Genomic DNA, 25,994 nt, shown 5'->3' on the forward strand with positions numbered 1-25,994 from the left:
TTTTTTCCCACAGACCCTGCCACTTTAAAACGAGGAGGGGTGGCGGGGGGGGATAGAATCGGATATAGGCCAGTCCCTTGTGGCATTGCTGTGTGTTCTGTGGTTCTCTGATAAGCCTGGTTGAAAAACTTCCAGCTGTGAGAGCCAGGCTGCTCTAATCTGCTCCTATCATTCCAGCATGGAAACTTCATGTACAGACAGTGGCTGCATGATATCAAACTGTGGTTTTGGATTCCATACTTGAACTTGTGATTCCGAATTGACGGAATGAACTTGCATGTTTGTGGGAGGGTAAACAGCTCCCTCAAGTGGCCATTCTTTACCATCACACTAAGACATGATTTCAAACATACCTTTGTACAGTGTAAACAAAAATGTCAGCAAAAAAAAACAAGTATTTGGCAATTAGAACCAGACCAGACCAGAAATTAATTATGACACATGTCTAGTATTTATTAACATTAGGAATTAATGTAGTGCATTCCAAAGTGCGTTAGGCTTGATTGGCCATGCTAAATTGCCCCTTAGTATCAGGGGAATGGTACGGTAAATATGTGAGGTTACAGGAATAGGGCCTGGGCGAGATTGTTGTTGGTGCAGGCTTAATGGGCTGAATGGCCTCCTTCTGCACTGTAGGGATTCTGTGTTGCAATGAGGTAGCTTGCTGAACTTTGACACCTGGAATCTTCTTGTGACTGTTTTCTCCATCTATCTCACTCTCAAACTGACGCCATAGTTTCATTGAACTTAAATGTAGGAGAGGAACTGCATTCTGCTCCCTTTGTTAATTTGCCCAGCACTGAAAAAACAGCTTGTAGTGTAGCAGAAAACAAAATAACACAGATGACACAAACAAAATAACACAGGGTGACACAGTAGCACAATGTTTGGGTGGCATGGTAGCACAGTGGTTAGCACTGCTTCTTCACAGCTCCAGGGACCTGAATTCGATTCCTGGCTTGAGTCACTGTCTGTGTGGGGTTTGCACATTCTCCTCGTGTCTGTGTGTGTTTCCTCCGGGTGCTCCAGTTTCCTCCCACAGTTCAAAGATGTGCGGGTTAGGTTGATTGGCCAGGCTAAAATTGCCCCTTAGTGTCCTGAGGTACGTAGGTTAGAGGGATTAGTGCGTAAAATATGTAGGGGTTTGGGGGTAGGGCCTGGGTGGGATTGTGTGGTCAGTGCAGACTCGATGGGCCGAATGGCCTCTTTCTGTACTGTAGGGATTCTATGATAAAGTTCTATTTTGTGATAAAGATGCTGACATTGAAAGTAAACATGTAAACAGCGGAAACACTCTGAATGTCAGACAGCATATGTAGATGGAAGATAAGACATGAATGCCATAGGAGTCCATAAGATCCATTATCAGAACAGGAAGAAACTGTGGATGATTGTGGTTCAGAAGCATTTGGGCGTCCTTGCATAAGAAACACAGAAATTTTGTAAAACAAGAAATTAGGAAGTTAAATGGTATGTTGGTTTTTATTGCAAGGGGTTTGGAGTTTAAGGGTAAGTAACTATTGTTGTACTTGTACAGGGCTTTGGTGAGACCACACCTAGAGTACACAAGATGTCCTTGCACTTATTGTTGTTAACTGGTTCCTGGAAAACAGGATGTCATGCAGAATGACAAGTCCGTCTGAGGTTCACAAATCCCTCCCAAAATTGCTTGCATCCCACCTCACTTGAACTCTGAGACCCAGTTCTCACCGGCCCAGCATGGAAGTTACATGGGAATGTCCAGGCAACATTAAAGTGAAACAGCAGTAACGCAATGTGAATGCAGTGATCTAATTGGACAGTAACATTAAGCTGAAATGATATTGTGCGATATAGTTCAATGAGGAGCAAAATGGGCCAAAATTCTCTGAGGTTTTGAAGAATGGGTAGTAATCTAATTGGAACATGTAAGATTCTGGGAGAGCTTGACAGGGTGGATGTTGAAAAGCTGTTTCTCCTGAATGGAGAGTCCAGAACAAGGGAGCGCAGTCTCTGCGTAAGGGCTTGGCCTTTTATTACTAAGATAAGGAGAAATTTCTTCATTTAGAGAGTTATGAATCTCTGGAATTCTCTGCACAAGAAGGCTGTGAATGCTGAATCATTGTGTATATTCAAAACAGATTGGCAGCTTTTGGAACTCCAATGGAATCGAGGGATATGGGGAGTTGACGGGAGAGTCGAGTTGAAGTCAAAGATCAATCATGTTGCCTTTGGACAATGGAGCAGGCCCAAAGGGCTAAATAGTCTACTGCTCCTTTATGACACCACTGGAGTGTGTCAGATCTCAAATAATGATGAGACAGAGTACAGGAATGAGATACAGAATCTGATGAACTGGCGCGACAACTATCTCTCCCTCATTGTCAACAAAACGAAGGAGATAGTCATCGACTTCATTGTGGTGAACATGCCCCTGTCTACATCAATGGGGATGAAGTAGATATGGTCGAGAGCTTCAAGTGTTTTAAGGCCTTCAGATCACCAACAACCTATCCTGGTTTCCCCCAAGCCGATGCTATAAGTAAGAAAGCCCACCAATGCCTCTACTTTCTCAGAAGAAGCACAGTAAATAGTTTCACAATACCAGGTTAAAGTCCAACAGGTTTATTTGGTAGCATGAGCTTTCAGAGCATCGCTCCTTCATCAGGTGAGTGCTTGAAGAAGCGCCCCTCCAAAAGCTCTTGCTACCAAATAAACCTGTTGGACTTTAGCCTGGTGTTGTGAAACTATTTACTTGCCTACCTCCGTCCAACACTGGCAACTTCACATCATTTCTCAGAAAACCAAGGAAATTTGGCATGTCAGCTACAGCTCTCACCAACTTTTACAGATGCACCATAGAAAGCATTCTTTCTAGTTGTATCACAGCTTGGTATGGCTCCCGCTCTGCCCAAGACTTCAAGAAACTACAAAGGGTCTTGAACGAATCTCAATCCATCATGCGAACCAACCTCTCATCCATTGACTCTGCCTACACTTCTCCCTGTCTCAGAAAAGCAGCCAGCATAATTAAGAACCCCACGCACGCCTGACATTCTCTCTTCCACCTTCTTCCGTTGGGAAAAGTCTGAGGTGACATACTCAAGAAGTGCTTCTTTCCTGCTGCCATCAGACTTTTGAATGGACCTACCTCACACTAAGTTGATCTTTCTCTACAGCCTAGCAATGGCTGTAACACTACAGTCTGCACTCTCTCCTTTTCTTCTCAACAAATGTAATGTTTTGTCTGTATAGCGCGCAAGAAACACTTTTCACTGTATACTAATACATGTGACAATAATAAATCAAATTCAATATTCTTATGAACATCTTTTAAGAAGGAACATAGAAAGTGAAAGAAGGTGGAGGGGAGGAATACCTACATAAGCCTTGGGATGATACTACATAATAGACACATGGCCAACATGAGAGCACATGATGTCAAAGACAAGAAGCAGAATGCATAGCTAAAGTCTACAGGATAGCAAATCAACAGTACGGATGAAAGGTAGTTATTCATATAAGCAAATGGTGGAAGTGATGTTCCATAAGGATTGGTTCTTGGATCGTGGTTGCTCACCAGTTGCGTAAATCATTTAGACTCAGGAATCGGAAGCCTAGTTTCAAAATTTGTGGATGATACCACATTTTGCAGGTGTAGTTAGTACAAAGGAGGATTGTGATAAACTACAGCCTGACATCAATAAACTTGCAGAAAGGCTACATAATTGGAAAGTTGACTTCAATATAGGTTAAGAGGTGTTACATTTTGATAGAAAGAATAAGATGGCAACTTACTCCATGGAAATTAAGTGTTGAAATGGCACAGAGGAACAGAGGAATCTGGGGTACAGATATACATATCATTAAAAGTAGCAATACAAGATGCCATACAAAGGCAACAAAACATTAGTGTGGAATTCTACTGTCCCGCCCGCCACGGAATTGGAGTGGACAAGGGGCAGGCAACAGAAATGCCCATTGACCTGGGGTAAGAATTTCCAGTCTCAATCAAGCATTGCTTCTCCCTATCTTAGTCAGTACCCAACATTCTGCATCTTTTCCTGATGTTGACTCTGCTCTTATGCATTTGTATACAAACAGTTCATTTCAGTATGTGATATCCTACACACACACACACACACACACACACACACACACACACACACACACACACACACACACTATCATCAAGGGGACAACTTAAAATCAGCCTGTGTGGTATCTCTGATTGCTGTGTGTCCACGCATGCATGTGGCTCAGAGGGAACATTACTCGTCAGGTTACAACAGGACCGGCTTCTCTTGGGAGTGTTGCTCTCAAATTCCTCTGCCTGAAAATAAAACTGATTAAGTGGTTATTAATCATTAAATTGTGCACATTGGTGTTGCTCATGTAATCAAATCTGGCATTGTAGGATGGCAAGGCAGAGATTACTATTGTTTTATAGACAGGATTATTGGAGGAACATAGCAGACAGAAAAACAAGGTCTATCTGGTTTGCTTTCCATCTTCTTGGCAGTTGATAAAGGAAAAGTGCTGTCAGCTGAGCTCCACTGCCATCGTCCCTCTCATACTGAGTCACACTTCATTGCAACACTCAGTCAAAGTGTGGTTTGATATAAATCAGTGAGGCACTGTGAGGTCAAGGTTAAGTGTCTGTCATCCTATTTAAGGCAGCAAACATGTTGACATTCAAAGCCTGCACAGCCTTGCCCAAATTATGCATGAACTCTTGGTGGCCACTCTATGCATTTAAGAATATCATTGCAATGCCCCACAACATCAATACACTCATGCTGTAAGTGGACACTTCCATTCTCTCTGATCATGGTCTGTACCCTTCGCAGGCCTGTCAGTACAAGGCATTTTCTCAATTCCTGCTCAGTAAGTCTCCTATTAATGGCCCTTGGAATTTGATATCCGTGTCCAGCTGAACAACACTCAGATAGGGCTGTGTCCTACAATTTGTACTCCCAGTTCTATCCTTAGCAACGCCATTTGATGGTGAATTGTGAATCACCAACTGAAATCTCAAATTGAAGGCTGAGTACTTGAGTCAGTGTATGATATGTAGGGGTCCTGTGATAGTGCCTCACGAAAGGAATCAACCCCTCTGATGGATCAGCATCCACTGACTGATGTTAACATGTGAAGGCATTGGACAGAGATAACACAAGGTAAACTATTGCAAGGCAAATGGCCATTAGGAGTGATGTAAGTGGGCATGAGAACTTGACAAGAGTGAAGTTGGGATGCCAACGTCAGGATTTCGGTGAATGCATAACTGTCATTGCCCTTCCCTAACAGCACTGTGGGTGTACCTACGCCACATAGACAACAGCGGTTCGAGAAGGCAGCTCACCACACCTTCTCAAGGGCAATTAGAGATAGGCAATAAATCCCGGCTTTGTCACATCCCAGGAATGAAGGCTCGGATTCTCCCAAAAGATTTTAGGTTCCCAACATGCAGGAAAATGAGAGAAAATCCCTTGTTTTTAAGTATGATTTCCAGAATAAATCTCTGACATTTTGTGCATCACAGAGTGAATCCTGCTATAAATCAGGGCATGGGCCCTATTCCCACTTGGGAGGCTGACAGCATACTGCTGAGTGGGTGATTGTACATGTGCCAATCTGTCAGCGTGGCTGTCCAGTGGGCAGTGTCCATGTGCTCCTTGAGCAGTCATGATGTGGATGTGCCGGCGTTGGACTGGGGTAAACACAGTAAAAAGTCTGAAAACACCAGGTTTTAGTCCAACCGATTTATTTGATAGTAAACACACAAGCTTTCGAGGTTTCCCTCTTCGTCAGGTGAATGGAGAGTTCTGGCCTCAGACAGAGCATATAAAGTACAGACAGTTTAGAGATTACTGATTAGAATGCGAATCTTTACACCTAACCTGCTGTTCAAGTCCTAAAGTGGCCGACAATGTGAGTGGAAGGAGCACTGATCACAGGTTAAAGAGATGTGTATTGTCTCCAGACAGCACAGTAAGTGAGGTTTTGCAAACCCAGGCAAGTCACGGGGCTTACAGATAGTGTGACATGAACCCAAGATCCCTGTTGAGACCATCCTCATGTGTGTGGAACTTGGCTATCAGTCTCTGCTCAGCGACTCTGCGCTGTCGTGTGTCGTGAAGGCCGCCTTGGAGAACGCTTACCCAAAGGTCAGAGGCTGAATGCCCGTGACCACTGAAGTGTTCGCCAACAGGAAGGGAACAGTCGTGCCTGGTGATTGTCAAGCGATGTTCATTCATCCGTTGTCGTAGCGTCTGCATGGTCTCCCCAATGTACCATGCTTCCGGACATCCTTTCTTGCAACGTATCAGGTAGACAATGTTGGCTGAGTTGCAAGAGTATTTACCATGTACCTGGTGGATGGTATTCTCACGTGTGATGATGGTATCCATGTCGATGATCCGGCATGTCTTGCAGAGGTTGCTGTGGCAAGGTTGTGTGGTGTTGTGGTCACTGTTCTCCTGAAGACTGGGTAGTTTGCTGCGAGCAATGGTCTGTTTGAGGTTGTGTGGTTGTCTGAAGGCAAGAAGTGGGGGTGTGGGGATGGCCCTGGCGAGATGTTCATCTTCATCAATGATATGTTGAAGACTCCGGAGAAGATGTCATAGCTTCTCCGGTCCAGGGAAGTACTGGACGGCGAAGGGTACTCTGTCCACTGTGTCCCGTGTTTGTCTTCTGAGGAGATCGGTGCGGTTTTTTGCTGTGGCACATCAGAACTGTCGATCTATGAGTCGAGCGCCATATCCTGTTCTTATGAGGGCATCTTTCAGGGTCTGGAGGTGTCTGTCACGATCCTCCTCATCTGAGCAAATCCTGTGTATACGGAGGGCTTGTCCATAGGGGATGGCTTCTTTAACATGTTTAGCGTGGAAGCTGGAGAAGTGGAGCATTGTGAGATTGTCTGTGGGCTTGCGGTACAGTGAGGTGCTGAGGTGACCGTCCTTAATGGAGATGCATGTGTCCAAGAATGCAACTGATTCTGGGGAATAGTCCATGGTGAGTCTGATGGTGGGGTGGAATTTGTTGATATCATCATGTAGTTGTTTCAGTGATTGTTCACCATGAGGCCAAAGGAAGAAAATGTCATCGCTGTATCTAGTGTATGGCATCGGTTGACGATTCTGTGCAGTGAAGAAGTCTTGTTCGAACCTGTGCATGAAGATGTTGGCATATTGAGGTGCAAATTTGGTCCCCATGGCTGTTCCGTGTGTCTGGATGAAAAACTGGTTGTTGAAGGTGAAGACATTGTGGTCCAGGATAAAGCGGATGAGTTGTAAAATTGCATCTGGAAACTGGCAGTTGTCAGCATTGAGTACTGAGGCAGTCGCAGAAGTGCCATCGTTGTGGGGGATGTTGGTGTAGAGCGCCGAGACATCCATTGTGACGAGGAGTGTCCCTGGTTCAACTGCTCCATGTGTGCTGAGTTTCTGTAAGAAGTCTGTAGTGTCGCGACAAAAGCTGGGGGTTCTTTGTACAATGGGTTTCAGGATGCCCTCGACGTAGCCGGAGAGGTTCTCACACAGAGTCCCATTGCCCGATACGATGGGATGGCCAGGTGTGTTTGCCTTGTGTATCTTTGGGAGGCAACAGAAGAGGGAAACCTCGAAAGCTTGAGCGTTTACTATCAAATAAATCAGTTGGACTAAAACCTGGTGTTGTCAGACTTTTTACTCCTTGAGCAGTGCCAGTTTGTCTCTTGTGCAAAGGGACACCCTCTCTTTGCTCCGGCGTCTCGGGGGGCCTCTATGGCCTCTCTTCCCTCCAGCGGGGTCATCCATCTGTTCTCCATTAGTGGAGTTCAGGAATAAACCCCAGTGGAGGGACCCACTCCCGGCAGGGGGAGGAGATGTTAGTGGGCGCGGAGACTTCGGTCCCAGGCCAGCTAATCAGATGCAAATACCGATTTCTGGATTGAAATCAACTCCACGCCAATTTCTGGCAGCGAGCTGATTACGCTGGAAAACTTAGTGCTGGAGACTCACAGAGGCCGTGATGCCAAGCGGGAAACCTGCAAAATGATGCCATCCAATGCCTCCCGGCCCGCTGCGCTACTCGAGCAGCGCAGCAGTCTGGGAGAATCGCCCTCAAATTTTTTTTAAAAAGGTGATTATAGCATTTGCTACACTGAATTCATGAGCTTTGCATTGGAGGTACAAGGAATAGCAACCATTTTCATGCACAGTTCTGCGTTGACATTAAATATCTTTATTTTCTCGACATTGATGAGAATTAAAGTTTACTATTACAGTAAATACCAGTCAGTCTTTCACGACATTGCACCCAGGGAGTCAAATCTGAGTGTGGAGTTCAGATGAAGCAGGTCAGTAGGTAATGTAAATGAAATCCAGTTTGCATTTAGTCTTCTATTTGTATTTAAAGTTTCAATAATTTTTACACATAATTTGAAAGCAAAATTGATTGTAAATTGGGATGTATAGTCGTAGGATTGGATCATCCCCTCCCAATAGCATGGCAGGCACAAGCAAAAGATGTGCCGGGAGGGCAAAAATCAGAGTCCCAATGTGGGGATATCTGTTCCGAATCTTCCACACCCATGGCTGCTCATCTTTCCCATTGGTGAAAGTCAGCAAACCATGATTTGATTTTGATTTGATTTATTATTGTCACATGTATTAGTATTGTTTCTTGCACGCCATACGGACAAAGCATTCCATACATAGAAAAGGAAAGGAGAGGGTGCAGAATGTAGTGTTATAATCATAGGGTGTAGAGAAAGATAAAATTAATGCAGGTAGGTCCATACAAAAGGCAGCAGCTGTTCTTGAGTCGGTTAGTACATGATCTCAGACCTTTGTATCTTTTCCTGATGGAAGAAGGTGGAAGAGAGTTTGTCCTGGATGTGTGGGGACCTTAATTATGCTGGTTGCTTTGCTGAGGCAGCGGGAAGGTAGACATTGTCAATGGATGGGAGGCTGGTTTGAGTGATGGATTGGGTTTCGTTCATGATCTTTTGTAGTTTCTTGTGGTCTTGGACAGAGCAGAAGCCATACTAAGCTGTGACACAACCAGAGAGAATGCTTTCTATGGTGCATCTGTAGAAGTTGGTGAGGGTCGTAACTGATGTGCCAAATTGCCTTGGTCTCCTGAGAAAGTAGAGGCATTTGTGGGCTTTCTTAACTATGGCGTTTGCATGGAGGGACCAAGACAGATTGTTAGTGATCAGGACATCTGGAAATGTGAAGGTTTCGACCATTCCTACTTCATCCCCATTGATGCAGACAGGGGCATTCCCTCCATTACGCTTTCTGAAGTCGATGGCCATCTCCTTCGTTTTGTTCACATTGAGGGAGAGATTACTGTCGTCGCATGAGTTCACCATTCTGTACCTCATGAATGCTCTTATAAAGGTGACAGACCAGAATCTTACACCCACATCAAATCTACCATCCTGCTGGTGGGAATGTACACCATCCTGTTTCCTGATCAAAAAACCATGGAGTGCACTTGATGAGAGGACCTCTCAGGTTTACCTGTTAATGGATGCTGCCCTCCCCATTCTGAAAAATCAGACTTCTAGGTGCGAATGTCTGTTGGGAAGATCAATAAAGGAACAAGAAAAGTTGCATGGATAAGGGAGTGGACAGGGTCAAGGTGGGCATAGGCATGGTGACATGTGTAGGCTCCATGGGGAGGGGAGGGGTTCTAGTAATGAGTCCGAGGTGATGCTGGGGGGAGGCTTCAGGGTTACAAGGGAAGATTGAATATTGCATTTTGGGGGAGAATCGGGGGCTCGATGGTTACGTGCAGAAAGTTTGTCGGTGACAGTGAGAGGGGGGCTTAAAGACGGTGGAGTGGCTGTGAAATGTTGCACATGCTATGACAGCAGCAATGCAATACCCTCGATGTCCAACTGCAAATCTTTATGGCCAGCGGCTGTTCAGGTACACTGAGAAAAAACTTAACATACCCAATGAACCTAACCAGCATGTCTTTTGGGTTGTGGGAGGAAGCCAAAGCAGTGGAGGAAACTCATGCAGACATGCGGAGAAGGTGTAGACTCCATATAAACAAGCCAGGAGTCAGGAATTGAACCTGGGCCCCTGGCGCTGTGAGGCAGCAATGTTAACCACTGTGCCACTGTTCTGAGGCACTAAGGGGCAATTTAGCATGACCAATCCACCTAATCTACACATCTTTAGGCACTAATGGGCAACTGAGCACAGCCAATCACCTAACCTGCACATCTTTGGCATGTGGAAGGAAACCGAACACCCAGAGAAAACCCACACAGACACAGGGAGAATGTGCAAATTCCACACAGTCACCCAAGGCTGGAATTGGACTTAAATCCCAGGAGTTTAAGGCAATAGTTGCACGCATCCACAGTGCAGTTAGGGAGGGAGTTCTAGGGTTGTCCAGCGACAATGAAGGAACAATGATATATTTCCAAATCAGGGTCGTTTGGAGGGAAACTTCCAGGTGATGGTGTTCCCAGGAGGCTGCCGCTCTTTTCCTTCCAGATGGTTGTGGGTTTCAAAGGTGTTATCTAAGGAGTCTTTTTTGAGTTTCTGCAGTGCATCTTGTAAATAGTAGACATGGCTGCTACTGTGCATCAGTGGTGAAGGGAATGAATGTTTGTGGATGGGATGCCAATCAAACGGGCTGCTTTATCCAGGTTGGTATTAAGCTTCTTGACTATTATTGGAGCTGCACATATCCAGGCAACTGAAAAGTTTTATATTACGCTCCTGACTTGTGCATTGTAGATTGACAGGCTTTGGACAGTCTGGAGGTGAGTTACTCACCACAGAATTCCTAGCCTCTGATCTGCTACTGTGGCCACAGCATTTGTAAGGCTAATGCAGTTCAGTTTCTGGTCAATGATAACAGCCAGGATGTTGCTAGTAGGGGACTCAGCAATGGTAGTGCCATTGAATGTCAAGGGATCATGATTAGATTCTCTCTTGTCAGAGGTGGTCATTGCCTGGAACTTATGAGCTGTGAATTTTACTTGTCAGTCCAAACCTAAATATTTTCCAGCGCATGCTGCATTCAGTCATGGCCTGCTTCAGTATCAGAGGAGGGTGAAGGGTGCTGAATATTGTACAGTCATCAGCGAACATTTCGACTTCTGACTTTATGATGGAGGGCAGGTCGTTGATGAAGCAGCTGAAGATGGCGGGGTCATGGACATTGATGATCATCCTCTGGTAATGCTTACAGCAGAGCTGCAATGGTAATTTTGTTAGTGATAGGTTAGTCCGATCACTGGGGGCTTTCTGGAACCCTCGACAATACAGGACAAATCTGCTCCACAAAGAGAGGAGAGATCAAGGATGATATCAATTTCAACACTCTTTAGTATTTGAGTATTCAGTTCTGCGCTGTTCTAGCTGATTCCTTCCACCATCTGAGGAGATTCAGGTGACCAAGGCATCTCACCTTGGGAGAGAAAAAGGCTGGTTATAGATGACGTACATCAGTTCAAAAATTTATTTGCTGCCAAAACTCAGTGGCTGCAGGGTCATGTTGATTACTGAGAGTGGGACTTCCCCCTGCCCTGGAAAGTGGAACGTCCATTGTCTGAAGACAGATGGCTTTGACCCAGGGCTCATTGTCTGACAGGCCTGTCACACTGGCACCTGAATCTAATTTAAAATTTAGGCAGCAATGTTAACCACTGTGCCGCCATTCCGAGGCACTAAGGGGCAATTTAGCATGACCAATCCACCTAATCTACACATGACCTTTTAGCAGGATGTCAGCATTCCAAAATAAAGAGCCACAATCTTTGACTTCATCCACAAAGCACAGTCTGTGTCTTCTGGGCCTTCAGTCTCGATCTCATGAATGACCTTAGGGCAATCTTTGTGGTGTTGGGTTTTGACTTTCACAGTTTAGCAAAGTGTCCCTGTCTGGTGCAGTGGAAGTGTTGGACTGTACTCGTTGGATGCTGATCTCTCTTGTGAGGGCATTGGCAAAGTCACGCTGCCAGGCCATTCAGGAATTGCTTTCCTTGATATGGATTGTTCCTGCATCTTTATGACCCGATAAGATTGGCCGAGGGTTGGTCTGTGTCCTGTGTTGTATTTTTTCCCCTCAAGATTGTCCAGTGTTGCCCATGTAGCTCAGACAGTCTAACGATGTGGAATGCCTTGTCTAGAGTAAGATCATCTTTAGCTTGTAGGAGGTCAGAGAATGCATCATCCGCAACACCGACCATGATTCTGTCTCGGATGAGCTCAGGCTTTAAGGCTGGAATTTTACCAGCTCACAGGCTCGCAGAACGCCATTCTCCATTGGCCATGAGAGGAATCTAATGAGCCTTGGATGGGTGAGATGGTAAAATTTTGGTATAAATCTCCATATTTCTATGCCTCTGCCAGCCTGTGAAGATCATTATGAAAGAAATGACAGGTTCCCTAGACAGTTGGACTCTCTTACTGAATTTAGTTTTTTCCAGTATTTTGTTGGATCTCAAGTTTAAGTAAACATCAAAGTGTTTAAAATCTCCTCAACTTTCACAGATACTCATTAATATCCTGTCATGTAATGTTATCGTCTGCAATTAACGTCATTGAGTAAATAAGTGTGTTTACTTGTATTTCTAATCTTTTCATTTAAACCGGAAGCAATGCTGTGTCTTAAAAATCTTCTAAAACCTCCAATTTTGTGATAGGTCAGCCACTTGGGTGAGTCCCAGTGAAGTTGAAGGTGTGAAATTGTAATTCGCGTTGAAAATTTTTTTGGTGTGGGTACAGTTTTAAACCTTACAAGCACTACTGTTCATTGCAGAACAATGAATTCCCCTCGCTTTCCAATGTTATTGGCCTTCCCAAAATGGCAACGGCCTGCTTCCGGAAGAAGAATGTTTAACAATGGCTGTGTCGGTTGACTGGCTGCCAAGTTGATTTATTCAGCAACATAGCATCGCAAATAGTGAGGCATTTAAAATAACTGCAGTTTTGCTGCTTAAGGATGGTCACGAGATTTCGAAGAACTAAGTCCATTATTAATTTTTATTTTCAACTTGGAGGCCATGTGTTCAGGCTGAGTCAGGGATTAGAATTAGCAACAGGTTTTTGTTCAAATTGTGCTTCTGATAAGAGGGGAGGCAGAAGGTTTAAAAGAGATGTAAGGGGCAAGATTTTCACACTGAGGGTGGTGAATGCCTGGAACGCATTGCCAGGGGAGGTTTTGGGAGCAGATTCTATAACAACATTCAAGAGGCATTGAATAGATACGTGAATAGGCTGGGACCAGAGGGATATGGACCACATAGGAGTAAGAAAATATTAGATTAGAGAGGCACCTGTGTTGGCATAGGCTTGGTGGGCTTAAAGGCCTGTTCCTGTGCTGCATTGTTCTTTGTTTGTTGTTCTTTGATTTAATTGCTAAAAGGAACTTCTCAGGATTGGCTGCTGCCTGCAAATTAAAAAGATTGCCAGGTGAGAGACAGTAACAGACTGAATAATGTCAATGGATGAGTCACAACTAAATGTTCACTACATAACAAGTGAGAGACAACTTGAGACTGTGCATTGGTTAAATCAAACTGTTTGTCAAGCTGATGGGACTCAACCTCTCTGTATAAAGTCTGTCAGCGGGATTTTACAGTCCACTCGCCCCAAGACTGGAAAATCTTGCCCAAGGCCAATAAACCTTTGCACGGTCTGCCCCCGCCCCCTACAATTCCTGTGAGGGGGGGGAGGGGAAAATTCCGCCCTGTGTTTTTTTTTATTTTCATATCTGTTGTCAGGATGGGAGGAATAACAGTGACATTTTTCGTTCCTAGGGTCAGTGCACTTGAGAAAACATTGATTGGAGTCGTGTGTAACTCAGACAAGCAGATTCATTTTCATGTTGTGTGATATATTTTATGTGCGATATTCTTCCCTGTAATACTGGTAATTCATTTCCTCAGATGGATTCCATGTTGCCAACACTATTGACCTACATTTACTCACCAATACATAATCTAGTGTACCTGCAGAAGGATGGGTTCTGCAGAAGGATCATTTAGAGCCCAAATATTAGCTCTCCACAGATGCTGCCAGAGCTGCTGAGTTTATCCAGCGTTTTTTGTTTTTAATAATCTAGTGTTATTTGAACAAACCAATTCCCTTGAGTACTGCATTGCACGGTTGTACAGACATTTCTCATCCACCTGCATAGTAGCTCAGTGTTATACGTATAGGTCTATACCCACCAGTAACGTAACTGTTTTATGCTGTGTATTTGCACAGACCTATACCCACCAGCACTGTACAACCCATTGTTATACAGACTAAACCAACAGCAATCTACCCCAGTATTATACTGTGACAGATCTGCATCCAGCAAAAATGGGTAAAGAGCATTGTCAGATTTCCTGGAGGTAAGTGAGTGAAATGAGTGGCCAGCTCGGATTAACTGACATGCCTGCTGACTGCTTAGAATTATATATAGGGATGTTCAAGTTAAAGTCAATGTGGACTGCATCCATTTATGCATTGAAGCTTTGGGGACCTGAAAGGCTAAATCCTGATCCTATTAATACTTAAATAACCCAAGTTACAGATATGAATAGACCTTCTTCCATCTGCCTCACAACTTGAGATAGGAGGAAGGGAGTTTACTGTTTGGAAGCATTGGCTAGAACTAGTCCTTCAGGATATCTGTTACAATACCAGAACGAGTTGGCAATTTAAGACAATGGATCTTAGATTGTGTCTGGTGTTCCCAATTAACTATTGCTGATTTTGATATTTCTGATGTGACCTTAATGTCACAGTTTCATTATAAAGAGCAGATAATCTTTTTATAAGAAACTGGAATTGATTGTATATTTTGATGCCAACATTTATAATACTCCAAGTGTCATTAAGTTGACTTAGTCTGTCATTTAGTATATTGTGCTTCTGTAGCACAATCTGAGAGATGTAACCATATTCCAGAACAAAAATGTATTTATAAGATGCTTTTAATATAGAAAATATCCCAAGGTATTTTATGCAGAAGAGAGAAGAAAAATGTATATCTAAATGAAGTGAAGAAAAAGTGCTGAGACACTGAGCAAGAGTTAAGAGGAGTGAATAATCAAAATGATGGGCATTGGGATGATTTTTAAAGGTGCAGAAAGAAGGTTGATTTGGAGTTCCAGAGCATAGGGCCAAAACAGCTGAAGGCTCTGCCATGATTAGCATATGCATTAAAGACAGAATTGGAGGATCGAGGGATGTAGGACAAAATAGAAAGCTGGAGGAGATTGAGGTGGTGGGATAGAATGATGTTATGGAAAGAAGAGGGCAAATATTTTAAACTTAATGTGTGTGGCAGACCGAGTCTTAGCGTGGGGAAAAAAAATAACAGCTGTAACTGAGTCAAAGCTTTCCTACCACCCAGGAACATATGAAGGATGCCACTGATGTTTTATGTTGGTTAGCACTAATATGATAATCCCAGTGCAGAGAATGAGTGAGTGACCAGCTGCTGATCCCCCCAGGTGTTTGTGTGTGTGTGGAGGTTGTAGTCAGTAGGAAATGAGAAGTGGAATGTATTTGGCTGCCAAAAAATGACAATTGCATTTAAATTTTAAATTGGTGGAGCAGAATTTTGTTTTCCAGTGGGACACTTTATCATATGTAACATTTTAAAACCAAACGAGTCTCATTGCAACTGGATGAGGGGGAACAGGCTAGCTGTATGCTTCATTGGCTGGTTACCATGACTCTGCCAGGTGAAAGTTCCCTCTGTTTACCCTGGTTATACTAGGTGAAAGTTCGGTCTGGTTACCATGATTCCACCGGATGAAAGGTCCCCCTTGTTGCATGGTTACACCAGGTGAAAGTTCCCCCAGTTACCATGGTTACACCAGGTGAAAGTTCCCCCAGTTACCATGGTTACACCAGGTGAAAGTTCCCCCCAGTTACCATGGTTACACCAGGTGAAAGTTCTCCTGGTTGCCATTTCTGGTCACCATGGTTACAGCAGGTGAAAGTTCCCCCCAGTTACCATGGTTACAGCAGGTGAAAGTTCTCCTGGTTGCCATTTCTGGTAACCATGGTTACAGCAGGTGAAAGGTCCCCCAGTTACCATGGTTACAGCAGGTGAAAGTTCCCTCTGGTTGCCGGGTGAAGGTTGGGCTGTGGGTGGAGGCGGCGGTGGATCCGGCGGAGTGAGTGTGGCTCCCGGCTCCTTCCCCCGGGTGAGTGTGAAGTGGGGAGGGTGCGGGGACCGGGCCGCTGCGGAAAGGGAGCTGCTGTCTGTGAGCACACTCCACAACAACCCGAATACGGGTAGTTTTCAATCGCGATGCCTTATCCAAAGTAGGAAGGAAATCACTTTTATCAAGAGAGGCGCAACTGAATGAGGAGGTTAATCATAAAAACCAATGAGACTTCTGGGTGTCGGTGTTAACGCTGTCCCCGGTGTGGACACTTCTCCAATTCCCAGTCCACCTGGCACCGCGGAAACACAGAGCGGGGTTTTCCTGTCTACCTTTCAGAGAGGCAGATTTACTGAAACTGGGCAAGTTACTAACCTGGAACGTACAAGGCCAGGGAGGGGGTTGGGAGTAAAAGTTAATGTTGGATGGAAACAAGCCAGGATTGAAACAAAATCACATGGAGGGTGTTCAATAATAAGATATGATTAGGGTCATAATTTGAGGTTAAAGGTGCCTATCCAAGCGTCGCTATCCTGGTTGCACAATTGCAGCCTTTTCCTGGCACTTTGCTGTCTGCTAACTCATTAAGATGTTCTTAAGGGTGTGAAATGTTGATTTTTGTGCCTGAACAAAACTCGTTACAGAGATGAAGCTTTGTTATGTCACTGTCAGTACTTTTAACAATGATAAAGTGTTAATTACTGCTGACAACTGAAAATTAGCCATTACAGATATGGAACCTCATTGATTTGGGTTTGATTGTTGACTTTAAAAACATCAAATTAAAATCTACCTTTCCTTTATTTTTTCCCCCCTTTTTAATCCTAAATTCGATTCCCTCGCTTTTTCTTTCTATTCCTGGTTTGACATTGAATTTACTACTGTAATTTACACTTCCTTCTTAGTCCCTGAACTGTTAATTTCACAATCAGATTGGTGAAGGAGATGTACAGTGGTTTGTCCTGTTCACTCAGATTCCAGATGCCCTATTTTCTCTCATTACACTTGTTATCTCTTCACCTAACAGTACTTGGACAAGTATAGCTAATAGTAGGTGCCATTTGGGGACAATATGGTGGCACAGTGGTCAGCGTTGCTGCCTCATAGCACCAGGGACGCAGGTTCAATCTGACCTCGGATGACTATCTGTGTGGAATTTGCTCATTCTCCCTGTGTCCCTGGTAAATAGGGTGGTGAGAAAAACATATGGCACACTCGCCTTTATCAATCAGGATGTGGATTACAAAGGCAGAGAGCTCATGATGGAGTTGTATCGAACTTTGATGAGGCCACAGCTGGAGTACTCTGTGCAGTTCTGGTCACCACATTATAGGAAAGACATGAATGCATTGAAGGGGGAGCAGAGGAGATTCACCAGGACACTGCCTGGGCTAGAACATTCAAGTTATGAAGAGAGGTTGGATAGGCTTGGGTTGTTTTCTCTGGAGCAGAGAGGACTGAGAAGTGACCTAATTAAGGTGCTCAAGATTATGAGGGACAGAGACTGGATGGATAGGGAGCAGCTCTTCCCTTAGTTGAAGGATCGGTTGCGAGGGGACACAAGTTAAAAGTGAGGAGTAGGAGGTTTGGGGGGAGTTGAGGAAAAGCTTTTTTACTCAGAAGGTGGTGGTGGTCTGGAACACACTCCTGGGAGGGTGATGGAAGCAGGATGCCTCACATCCTTTAAAAAGTACCTGGAATGAGTACTTGGCACGCCATAACATTCAAGGCTCTGGGCCAAGTGCTGGCAAGTGGCATTAGGTGAACAGGTCAGGGCATTTCACGTGTTGGTGCAGACTCGGTGAGCCGAAGGGCCTCTTCTGCACTGCAGTAATCTGTGATTCTGTGTGGATTTCCTCCAGGTGTTCCAATTTCCTCTCAGACTCCAAATTTATGCAGGATATGTTGGTGGCCTTGCTAAATTGTCCCTTACTGTCAGGGGGACTAGCAGAGTAAATACACAGAGTTACGGAGATTAAGCCTATGTGGAATTGTGATCAAAACATAGGAATTTGGAGCAGAAGTAAGCAAGTTCAAACTTCAAGCTTCTCCGCCATGCAATTAGATCCCTGGTCTCAAATCCACCTCCCCAATCCCTCTTTACCTCTTTTTTCATTAGAAATATATCTATCTCCCTCATGAAACCATTTAGCAATTCAGATTCCACCACACTATAACAACATAAGAAATAGGAGCAGGAGTAGGCCATCTAGCCCTTCGAGCCTGCCCCGCCATTCAATAAGATCATGGCTGATCTGAAGTGGATCAGTTCCACTTTCCCGCTTTCTCCCCATAACCCTTAATTCCCTTGTCTATCAGAAATCTATCTACCCGTGACTTAAATATATTCAACGAGGTAGCCTCCACCACTTCAATGGGCAGAGAATTCCAGAGATTCACCACCCTTTGAGTGAAGAAGTTCCTCCTCAACTCCGTTCTAAACTGCAGCACCCCCGCCCCCCCCCCCCCCCTTATTTTGAGGCTGTGCCCTCTAGTTCTGTTTCCCTTTCTAAGTGGAAAGAATCTCTCTACCTCTACCCTATCCAGCCCCTTCATTATCTTGTAAGTCTCTATAAGATCCCCCCTCAGCCTTTTAAACTGTAACGAGTACAGGCCCAGTCTATTCAATCTCTCTTCATAAGCTAACCCCCTCATCTCTGGTATCAGCCTGGTGAACCTTCTCTGTACTCCCTCCAAGGCCAATATATCCTTTTGTAAATAAGGGGATCAAAACTGCACACAGTACTCCAGTTGTGGCCTCACCAGTGCCTTGTACAGTTGCAACAAGACCTCCCTGCTTTTATATTCTATCCCCCTCGCTATAAAGGCCAACATTCCATTCGCCTTCTTGATCACCTGCTGCACCTGCAGACTAAGTTTTTGCGATTCGTGCACAAGGACCCCCAGGTCCATCTGCACTGTAGCATGCTACAGCTTTTCACCCTTTAAATAATAATCTCTCCTATTATTATTTCCACCAAAGTGGATAACCTCACATTTGCTAACGTTATACTCCTTCTACCAGGTCCTCGCCTACTCACTCAGCCTATCCAGATCTCTCTGCAGACTTTCCGCGCCCTCCACAATGGGGCAGCAAGATCCTCAAATTGATCACCATCTGTGAGAGCTAGTTCCACCTCATGTCAGTTTTAAATGTTCTGCCTCTCAACCAATACCTGTGACTTCTTGTTCTAGATTGCCTCATGAGAGGAAAGATTTGGTCTCCATGTACTTTATCAAGCCCCTTTAAAATTTTATTTACCTTAGTTAGATCCCCTCTCACCCTTCTAAACTCCAGCGAGTACAAGCCCAAACGCTTTAATCTCTCCTCAGACATCAACCCTTTCATCCCTGGAATCAATCTGGTGAATCTCCTCTGAACTGCCTCCAATGCCACCACATCCTTCCTCACATAAGGAGACCAAAACTGGACACAATATTCCAGATGTAGTCTGACCAACACCCCATACAATTGCAACAAAACTTCTCTACTTTTATATCCCAGTCCTTTTGCAATAAATGCCAACATCTCATTTGTCTTTTTATTATGTGCTGCACCTGTGGCATGGTAGCACAGTGTTTAGTACTGCTGCCTCACAGTGCCAGGGACCCAGGTTTGATTCCTGGCTTGGGTCACTGTCTGTGTGGAGTTTGCACTTTCTCCCCTTGTCTGTGTGGATTTCCTCCGGGTGCTCGGGTTTCCTCCCACAGTTTGAAAGATGTGCTGGTAGGTGCATTAACCCAAACAGCACCCAAGTGTGGCAACTAGGAGAATTTCACAGTAACTTTATTGCGATGTTAATGTAAGCCTTACTTGTGACTAATAAATAAATAAACTTAAAATTTGCATACTGACTTTCTGCAGCTCATGAGCATTGACACCCATATCCCTTTGCCCAGAAGCATTTTGAATCTGCTTTCCATTTAGGTAAAATGGATAACGTATATCACGCTTATCCACATTAAACTCCGTCTGCCAAATTTTGGCCCATTCTCCTAGCCTATCTGTATCCATCTGTAGAATCTTTATACCCTCTTCACTATCTGTTTTCCCATCCATTTTAGTATCAACTACAAATTTATGTTACACCCTCCCTGCTTTCAGATCATTTACATACATTTTAAACAGTTGAGATCCAAGATACAACTCATGCGGCACAGTCCACTAGTTACATTTGCCAGCCAGAAAAGGACCCATTTATCCCAACCCTTTGCTTTCTGTCAGTCGATGCAGACTCGATGGGCCAAATGATCTCCACCTGCGCTGTAGGGGCTACAGAAAATTGTGCCCCTTTATTTCAGCAGGTGGTTTGAAAATCATTTTTTGCTCTCAATTTATCTCAATAAAGACAGTTACTGATTTCTCAATCTCAAACAATGGTTATTTAGTCACAACTATCAGAGCAGTTTGCAACAAAATGAACCCAGCTTGAAATGGATTTTAGAATCCAAACACAGAAGGGAAAATAGAAAACACATGTCAAAGTATTCAGTAAGAGGCTTATATGCACAGCATTAACTCCCAGTCTCAGCTTCATAAACTGGACTGGTAATTCTAATTCTTGATTTTTTTTTTGGAGCAGATACATGAGGGGATAATTGTGCAAACATCTATTGATGAATTGATTTGTTTAATTTTTACAAGATACTATGCAGCTGCTATTAATTTCACATCTTGGGATCTGTGGACTGACTCTGGTGTTTGCTCAAGGCATTACTGATGATTCACAATTTCAAGAAGATGCGGAGTCTTTTCATCCAAACAGGGTGAGAGTTTTTGTTATACTGTATATACTATATTAACAGCTTAAATGGTCCAATGCCACACGGATAACCCCGTCAGGCAGTAGCTCATGAATTTTGTAACGCACCTTCCAAGTGAATTTAAAAGTAATAACCTGGCATGGCAGCAACTGGCATTGGGTTCTTCACACCAGTTCAATTAGTAATTACTATCAATCACTGATAGATTTCAAAATCAGGAAAATGAACTCTGCCTGAATTTTCACCTAGGTCTTAAAATTTAGCATCGATCTTGGATTGAACATCTGACCACCTTGATCTTTATGAATCAATTGCAAACCAGGTATAGTGGATTACCCACTGAGCCAATTGGAAACCTGTCCATATTTCCTTTACTTGTTGCATTGATACAATATTAGATCTATTCCTTTGTGCTTGGTACAACATTATTCATTTCCAGGAGGCATGTAGGACTGGTCAAGAGACTTGTCTCTGCTCTTTTTTCACTGTAAAGACGTCCCCAATAATGAGCCAAATATGTGTTCACTACAAGGTAATGCCAAATTGTGGCCCAAACCATGGAATCACCCACAAACAACAACTTTTCTAAAATACGTAGTTGCATGTCAGTGCTATGCTGTGTGTGCTGTACTTTAATTGTACTTTCTTTTCAGGTTGCTTATAAGCCGCCAAAGCCTGTTGGCGAAGTCTACTTTGTGGAGACCTTTGACACAGATGGTCTTGAAGGGTAAGTGTTTGATCTCACTTTCTGTGTTGTGCAAGTCTGTGTGACTCTGTGCTTTAGTGTAGAATCTCACTGGTTGATTGATTCAATTGAATTGAGAGAAATGTTATGAAACTGTGTTCTGTAACTAAAAGGTTTATTTATTAGTCACCTGTAGGGCTTACATTAATACTGCAATGAAGTTACTGTGAAATTCCCCTAGTTGCCACACTCCAGTGTCTGTGCGGATCAATGCACCTAACCAGCATGTCTTTCAGACTGTGGGAGGAAACCGGAGCACCCAGAGGAAACATTCGCAGACTCAGAGAGAACGTGCAAACTCCACACAGTGACCCAAGCCAGGAATAGAACCCTGGTCCCTGGCACTGAGGCAGCAGTGCTAACCACTGGGCCACCCTATTATGGCATTACAGTATCAAAGATTGGATCATTCACATGAATGAGCTAGATACAGTTCAAACAGCTTGTCTGATTTTAAGCAGGGTAGAGACTAAATTCAAAGGCCATCTACGCTTTGTACGCCAGGCCTGGTCACCGGAGTTTACTCGTCTGCTTGGGTAAGAAGGCCTGCAAGCTTCCTTTCAAATTATTAATGATAGGAACATTAACAATCTCAGGAACCAGACCAAGGAATGTATATCCTTTGTCAAAGCCAAATTGGAGAAGTGGGAGTCATATAACATGACCAGCCCCTAGCTTGGAAAACCAATTATACTGAGTTGTTGGACTGCAAGGCATTTTGCCATCTTTCATCTACCAAGCAGCAGCTCAGAAAAGGTGTTCTGTCCACGTTTGAATGCCTGCCCCATCGACACTGTTTCTATTGGAACTTCTGGATGTCTCTACCAGAATCTTCAAGATCTCTGCATGCCAGTCTCATCACGGAAGTCACCATTACTGGAAAAGTGAATTACCCAGCATCAGTTTCCTCCTTGTCTACCTCTGTTAAAGAATACAACATAGGGCTTTGATTCTGGATTCACAGGAAAAAATAATTCTTTATTCTGAGGTCCATAAATTTTTCTTTCTCTATCTCTTGTTTATTGTATGAATGTACCAGAAGCTATGTTCAAATTCCCCTTCCTGTTGTTTGAGTGTGTGCAAATAAACTAACCCTTTAAATTCATCCTATCTCAAGTTTGCTATGGAGTTATTAATAGAAATTTGATCACACTAAAACTGAGAGATTGGGAAATATGCCACAAAAGGGGAATCAATTGAAGACATTTTTCTGTTTATGGATAGGTGGGGAGAGGAGAAGACAAGACTTTTTAAATGAAACTCCTTCCTTGTTTGAAGATTTGAGTAAAGGGTGATGGGGGTATTTGCCAGATTGGAGTTGTCCTGCTTTTCTGGATAGGCATAACTGCACAATTGTCCACGTTATCGGGTAGATGTCAATATTGTAGCTGCATTGGAACAGTATGGCTAGGGGTGCAGCTGCTTGTCTTCAATACTACAGCAGGAATTTTTCAGTGCCCATATTTTTGCAGTATTCAGTGCCCTCAGTTATTTCTTGTTATCCTATGGAGTCAGTCAAACTCCAGTCAGTCTGTTCTGCTGGAGACGTAAGGAACAAGCCAAGATGGATCATCAACTTGACATTCCTCACTGAAAAAGGTTACAAATGCCTCAGCTTTATCTTTTGCACTGAATTGCTAGGCTCCCCCATTAGGGAGGATGAAGATGTTTGTGGAACTTCCTCAAGTTTAATTGTCCACCACCATTCAGGACTACACATGGCAGGACTGCAGAGCTTTGATTTGATCCACTGCTTATGGAATCACTTTGCTCTGTCTATAGCAAATTACGTTTGTTAGTTAGCATGCATCCAGTCCTGTATTGAAGTTTCACCAGTTGACACTTTGTGTTAGATATGCCTGGTGCTGTTTCAGGAGTGGTCTTTGACTTGATAATGATAGAGTGAGGGACATGCTTTCTAGTGGTAACTGGATAATGGTGGCTCTGGCAGCTTCTTTAACCTAGCGTTGTTGTGATACTACCTGCTAGTCTGGCTGAAATCAGCTAACTCAGTGCAATCAAGCATCAAACCTTGAACTTTTGGACTGTGTGGCTCAGTGTATTACAGACAATGGAGCTATTGCGAGAATCATATACTTAACTGAATATTTTGACATTCAGAAAACACTTGCTTCCTAAGTATTTTATTGATCCGTCAATGTTTATTTACTAACAGTTAAAGTCCTATGAGAGAGATTTTCTTCACAATTTCTCTCTCAATCAAATTTAGCCTTTAATGAATAATGTGAAAGGTGGAGTTTTCTATGGATAAATCATTACAAGATTGAACTGTCGTGGCAAGGTGGTTTGTAAACTGCATACAATGGCAGGACAGAGGTTTATACAATGTAAATTTCCAAATGACAAAGTTCCAAACTGCACCCTGAGTTGGGGAGTTGGTTGTGATTGGAAACTATGTCTTATAAAAATGGGGAGAAGATACTAGCCAACCATGCAACACTGCTGCAGATTTCACAGAGGCAGGTTAAAGAGCAATAAACAAAGTTAGGGAAAGTGGAACATGTACTGTGTTTGTCTCACAGCAGCTGAAAGACGTTTACATTCCTTCCTTCAGGTGGATAAAGTCTGAAGCAAGAAAGGATGACACTAATGACACCAGATATGATGGTAAGATATATCTTTTCTCTATAGAATACAAATGGAATTGTTACTGAGTATTAATTTTTTTTAATTTATTTTACATGCTGTGGGCATTGTTGGATAGGGCAGCATTTATTGCCCATCTCTAACTGAGAGTCAACCACACTAGTGTGAATCTGGAGTCACAAGTAGGCCAAGCCATGTAAGGTGAACCAGATGGATTTTTATGACAATTAGCAATGATTTCTTAGTCATCATTAGATTTTTAATTCCAGGTTTTCATTGAATTTAAATTTTACCAACTGCCATGGTGGAATTTGAATCCAGGTCCCTGTCTCTTGGCCTGGCTCTCCGGATTACTCGTCCAGTGACAACAGCACTGCATCGCTGCCTCCCCTGTCAATGAGTGCTTTACCTCTGGCTCTTTGGATCATGTGGAAGCAAGGCTACATCTTAAAATGAAAACTTTACAACATCTTCATTTGATGATTCACCACTGCATACAAGCTCTGAGTGCTTGATGCTATGTACATTTAATATGCATACATAGATACAGGCAACTGCTTATCTTATAAAATAAATGTGCACTCAAAAGCCACTAACCAAGTTCATTCTTTTAGCTTGACAATTTGTCTTTCTACATTGATGTGGAGATGCCGGCATTGGACTGGGGCGGGCTCAATAAGAAGTCTCTCAACACCAGATTAAAATCCAACAGGTTTATTTCGAATCACGAGCTTTCAGAGTGCTGCTCCTTCCTCAGGTTTTGATTCGAAAAAACCTGTTGGACTTTAGCCTGGTGTCCTGAGACCTCTTATTGTTGCTGCATTGAGTGTTTTCAGTGATTAATGTTGATTCATTTTAAATTCTGTTACCTGTTTGTTATTGCTTTTCCACAATATGTCTTAAGTTGATCATCAATTCTACTTTCTATTGTTGAGAGTCAAACATTAGGGCGTAATTTAATCCTTCTTGGGAGAAGCTTCCCCAAATTTTCTCTATCTCTCCTAAAAGTTTTAACTTGTCCTGGAGTATAGTTTCAGAGGCATCAACATGTTACTGCGCATAATTAACATTTTCTATGTATGGGCTTAAACAATGATTCATTCATATGAGTTCTGCCCGGGGGCATTTCATTGGCTCTTTGTCAACTGATGCTTCTCCTGAGTTATTTTCTTGGTGGTTTGTATCAGCGGTGGTTTATTGCCTTCTATTCCTAAGCGCAGGGCAAGGAGCAAGTTCTCAAGTCTACCTTAGCCAGGACAGGAGTAAACCTGCACTGTTGGCATTATTCTGAACATACATTAGCTATCTCACCACCTGAATTAGATTGGACCCCTGAGCAATGATTAAAGGAATGAGATTTGACCATGGACAGTTGTACCAATTATCCAGTCTTTGCTCATGTAGATCATACTGAGTTATGGTTGACCAACAGGTGGAGCGATGGCCAGTTAATCACAATCAAAGCAGCAGTGAAATAGGCCTACATCTAAAGCAGATGGACACATTGGGCACTATGTATGTCCCTTTTAAAATGTGCTGGCTGCACTGGCTGGGGTGGACTACTGACTCAATAATGAGACTGATGCTTCCATATTAATATCAGGTGATGTAAATTATGTTGACCCAATGTCCACTACACACCTTCATTACATACATGACCAGCAATGGAAATCATGAGTAATTTGTAATGTATACATGACACTATTATATGGCTCAGTGTGAGTATGACACCACTGGTGCAGTTTATATATCTGTATTGTATGGTATGGT

At 43.4% G+C, this 25,994-nt stretch overlaps 1 protein-coding gene across 2 annotated transcripts in view; it reads left to right on the plus strand.

Moving 5' to 3' along the window:
• Positions 1-16,129: 16,129 nt before the first annotated feature.
• Positions 16,130-25,994, plus strand: part of LOC145342251 (calmegin) — a 69,050-nt gene continuing 59,185 nt past the window's right edge. Inside the window, exons 1-4 of one of the 2 annotated variants that reach the window (XM_080187659.1) lie at positions 16,130-16,147; positions 20,754-20,875; positions 21,526-21,599; positions 24,193-24,245. In XM_080187659.1, coding sequence (XP_080043785.1) covers positions 20,759-20,875; positions 21,526-21,599; positions 24,193-24,245 — 244 coding nt within the window. In that variant the 5' untranslated portion in view covers positions 16,130-16,147; positions 20,754-20,758. Of the gene's footprint in view, positions 16,148-20,753; positions 20,876-21,525; positions 21,600-24,192; positions 24,246-25,994 lie in introns of those variants that run through there. The other variant, XM_080187660.1, reaches the window with a different exon arrangement.

The sequence above is a fragment of the Carcharhinus amblyrhynchos genome, chromosome 4 (genome assembly GCF_965287045.1).
Source record: "Carcharhinus amblyrhynchos chromosome 4, sCarAmb.v2.hapA, whole genome shotgun sequence".
NCBI lineage: Eukaryota > Metazoa > Chordata > Chondrichthyes > Carcharhiniformes > Carcharhinidae > Carcharhinus > Carcharhinus amblyrhynchos.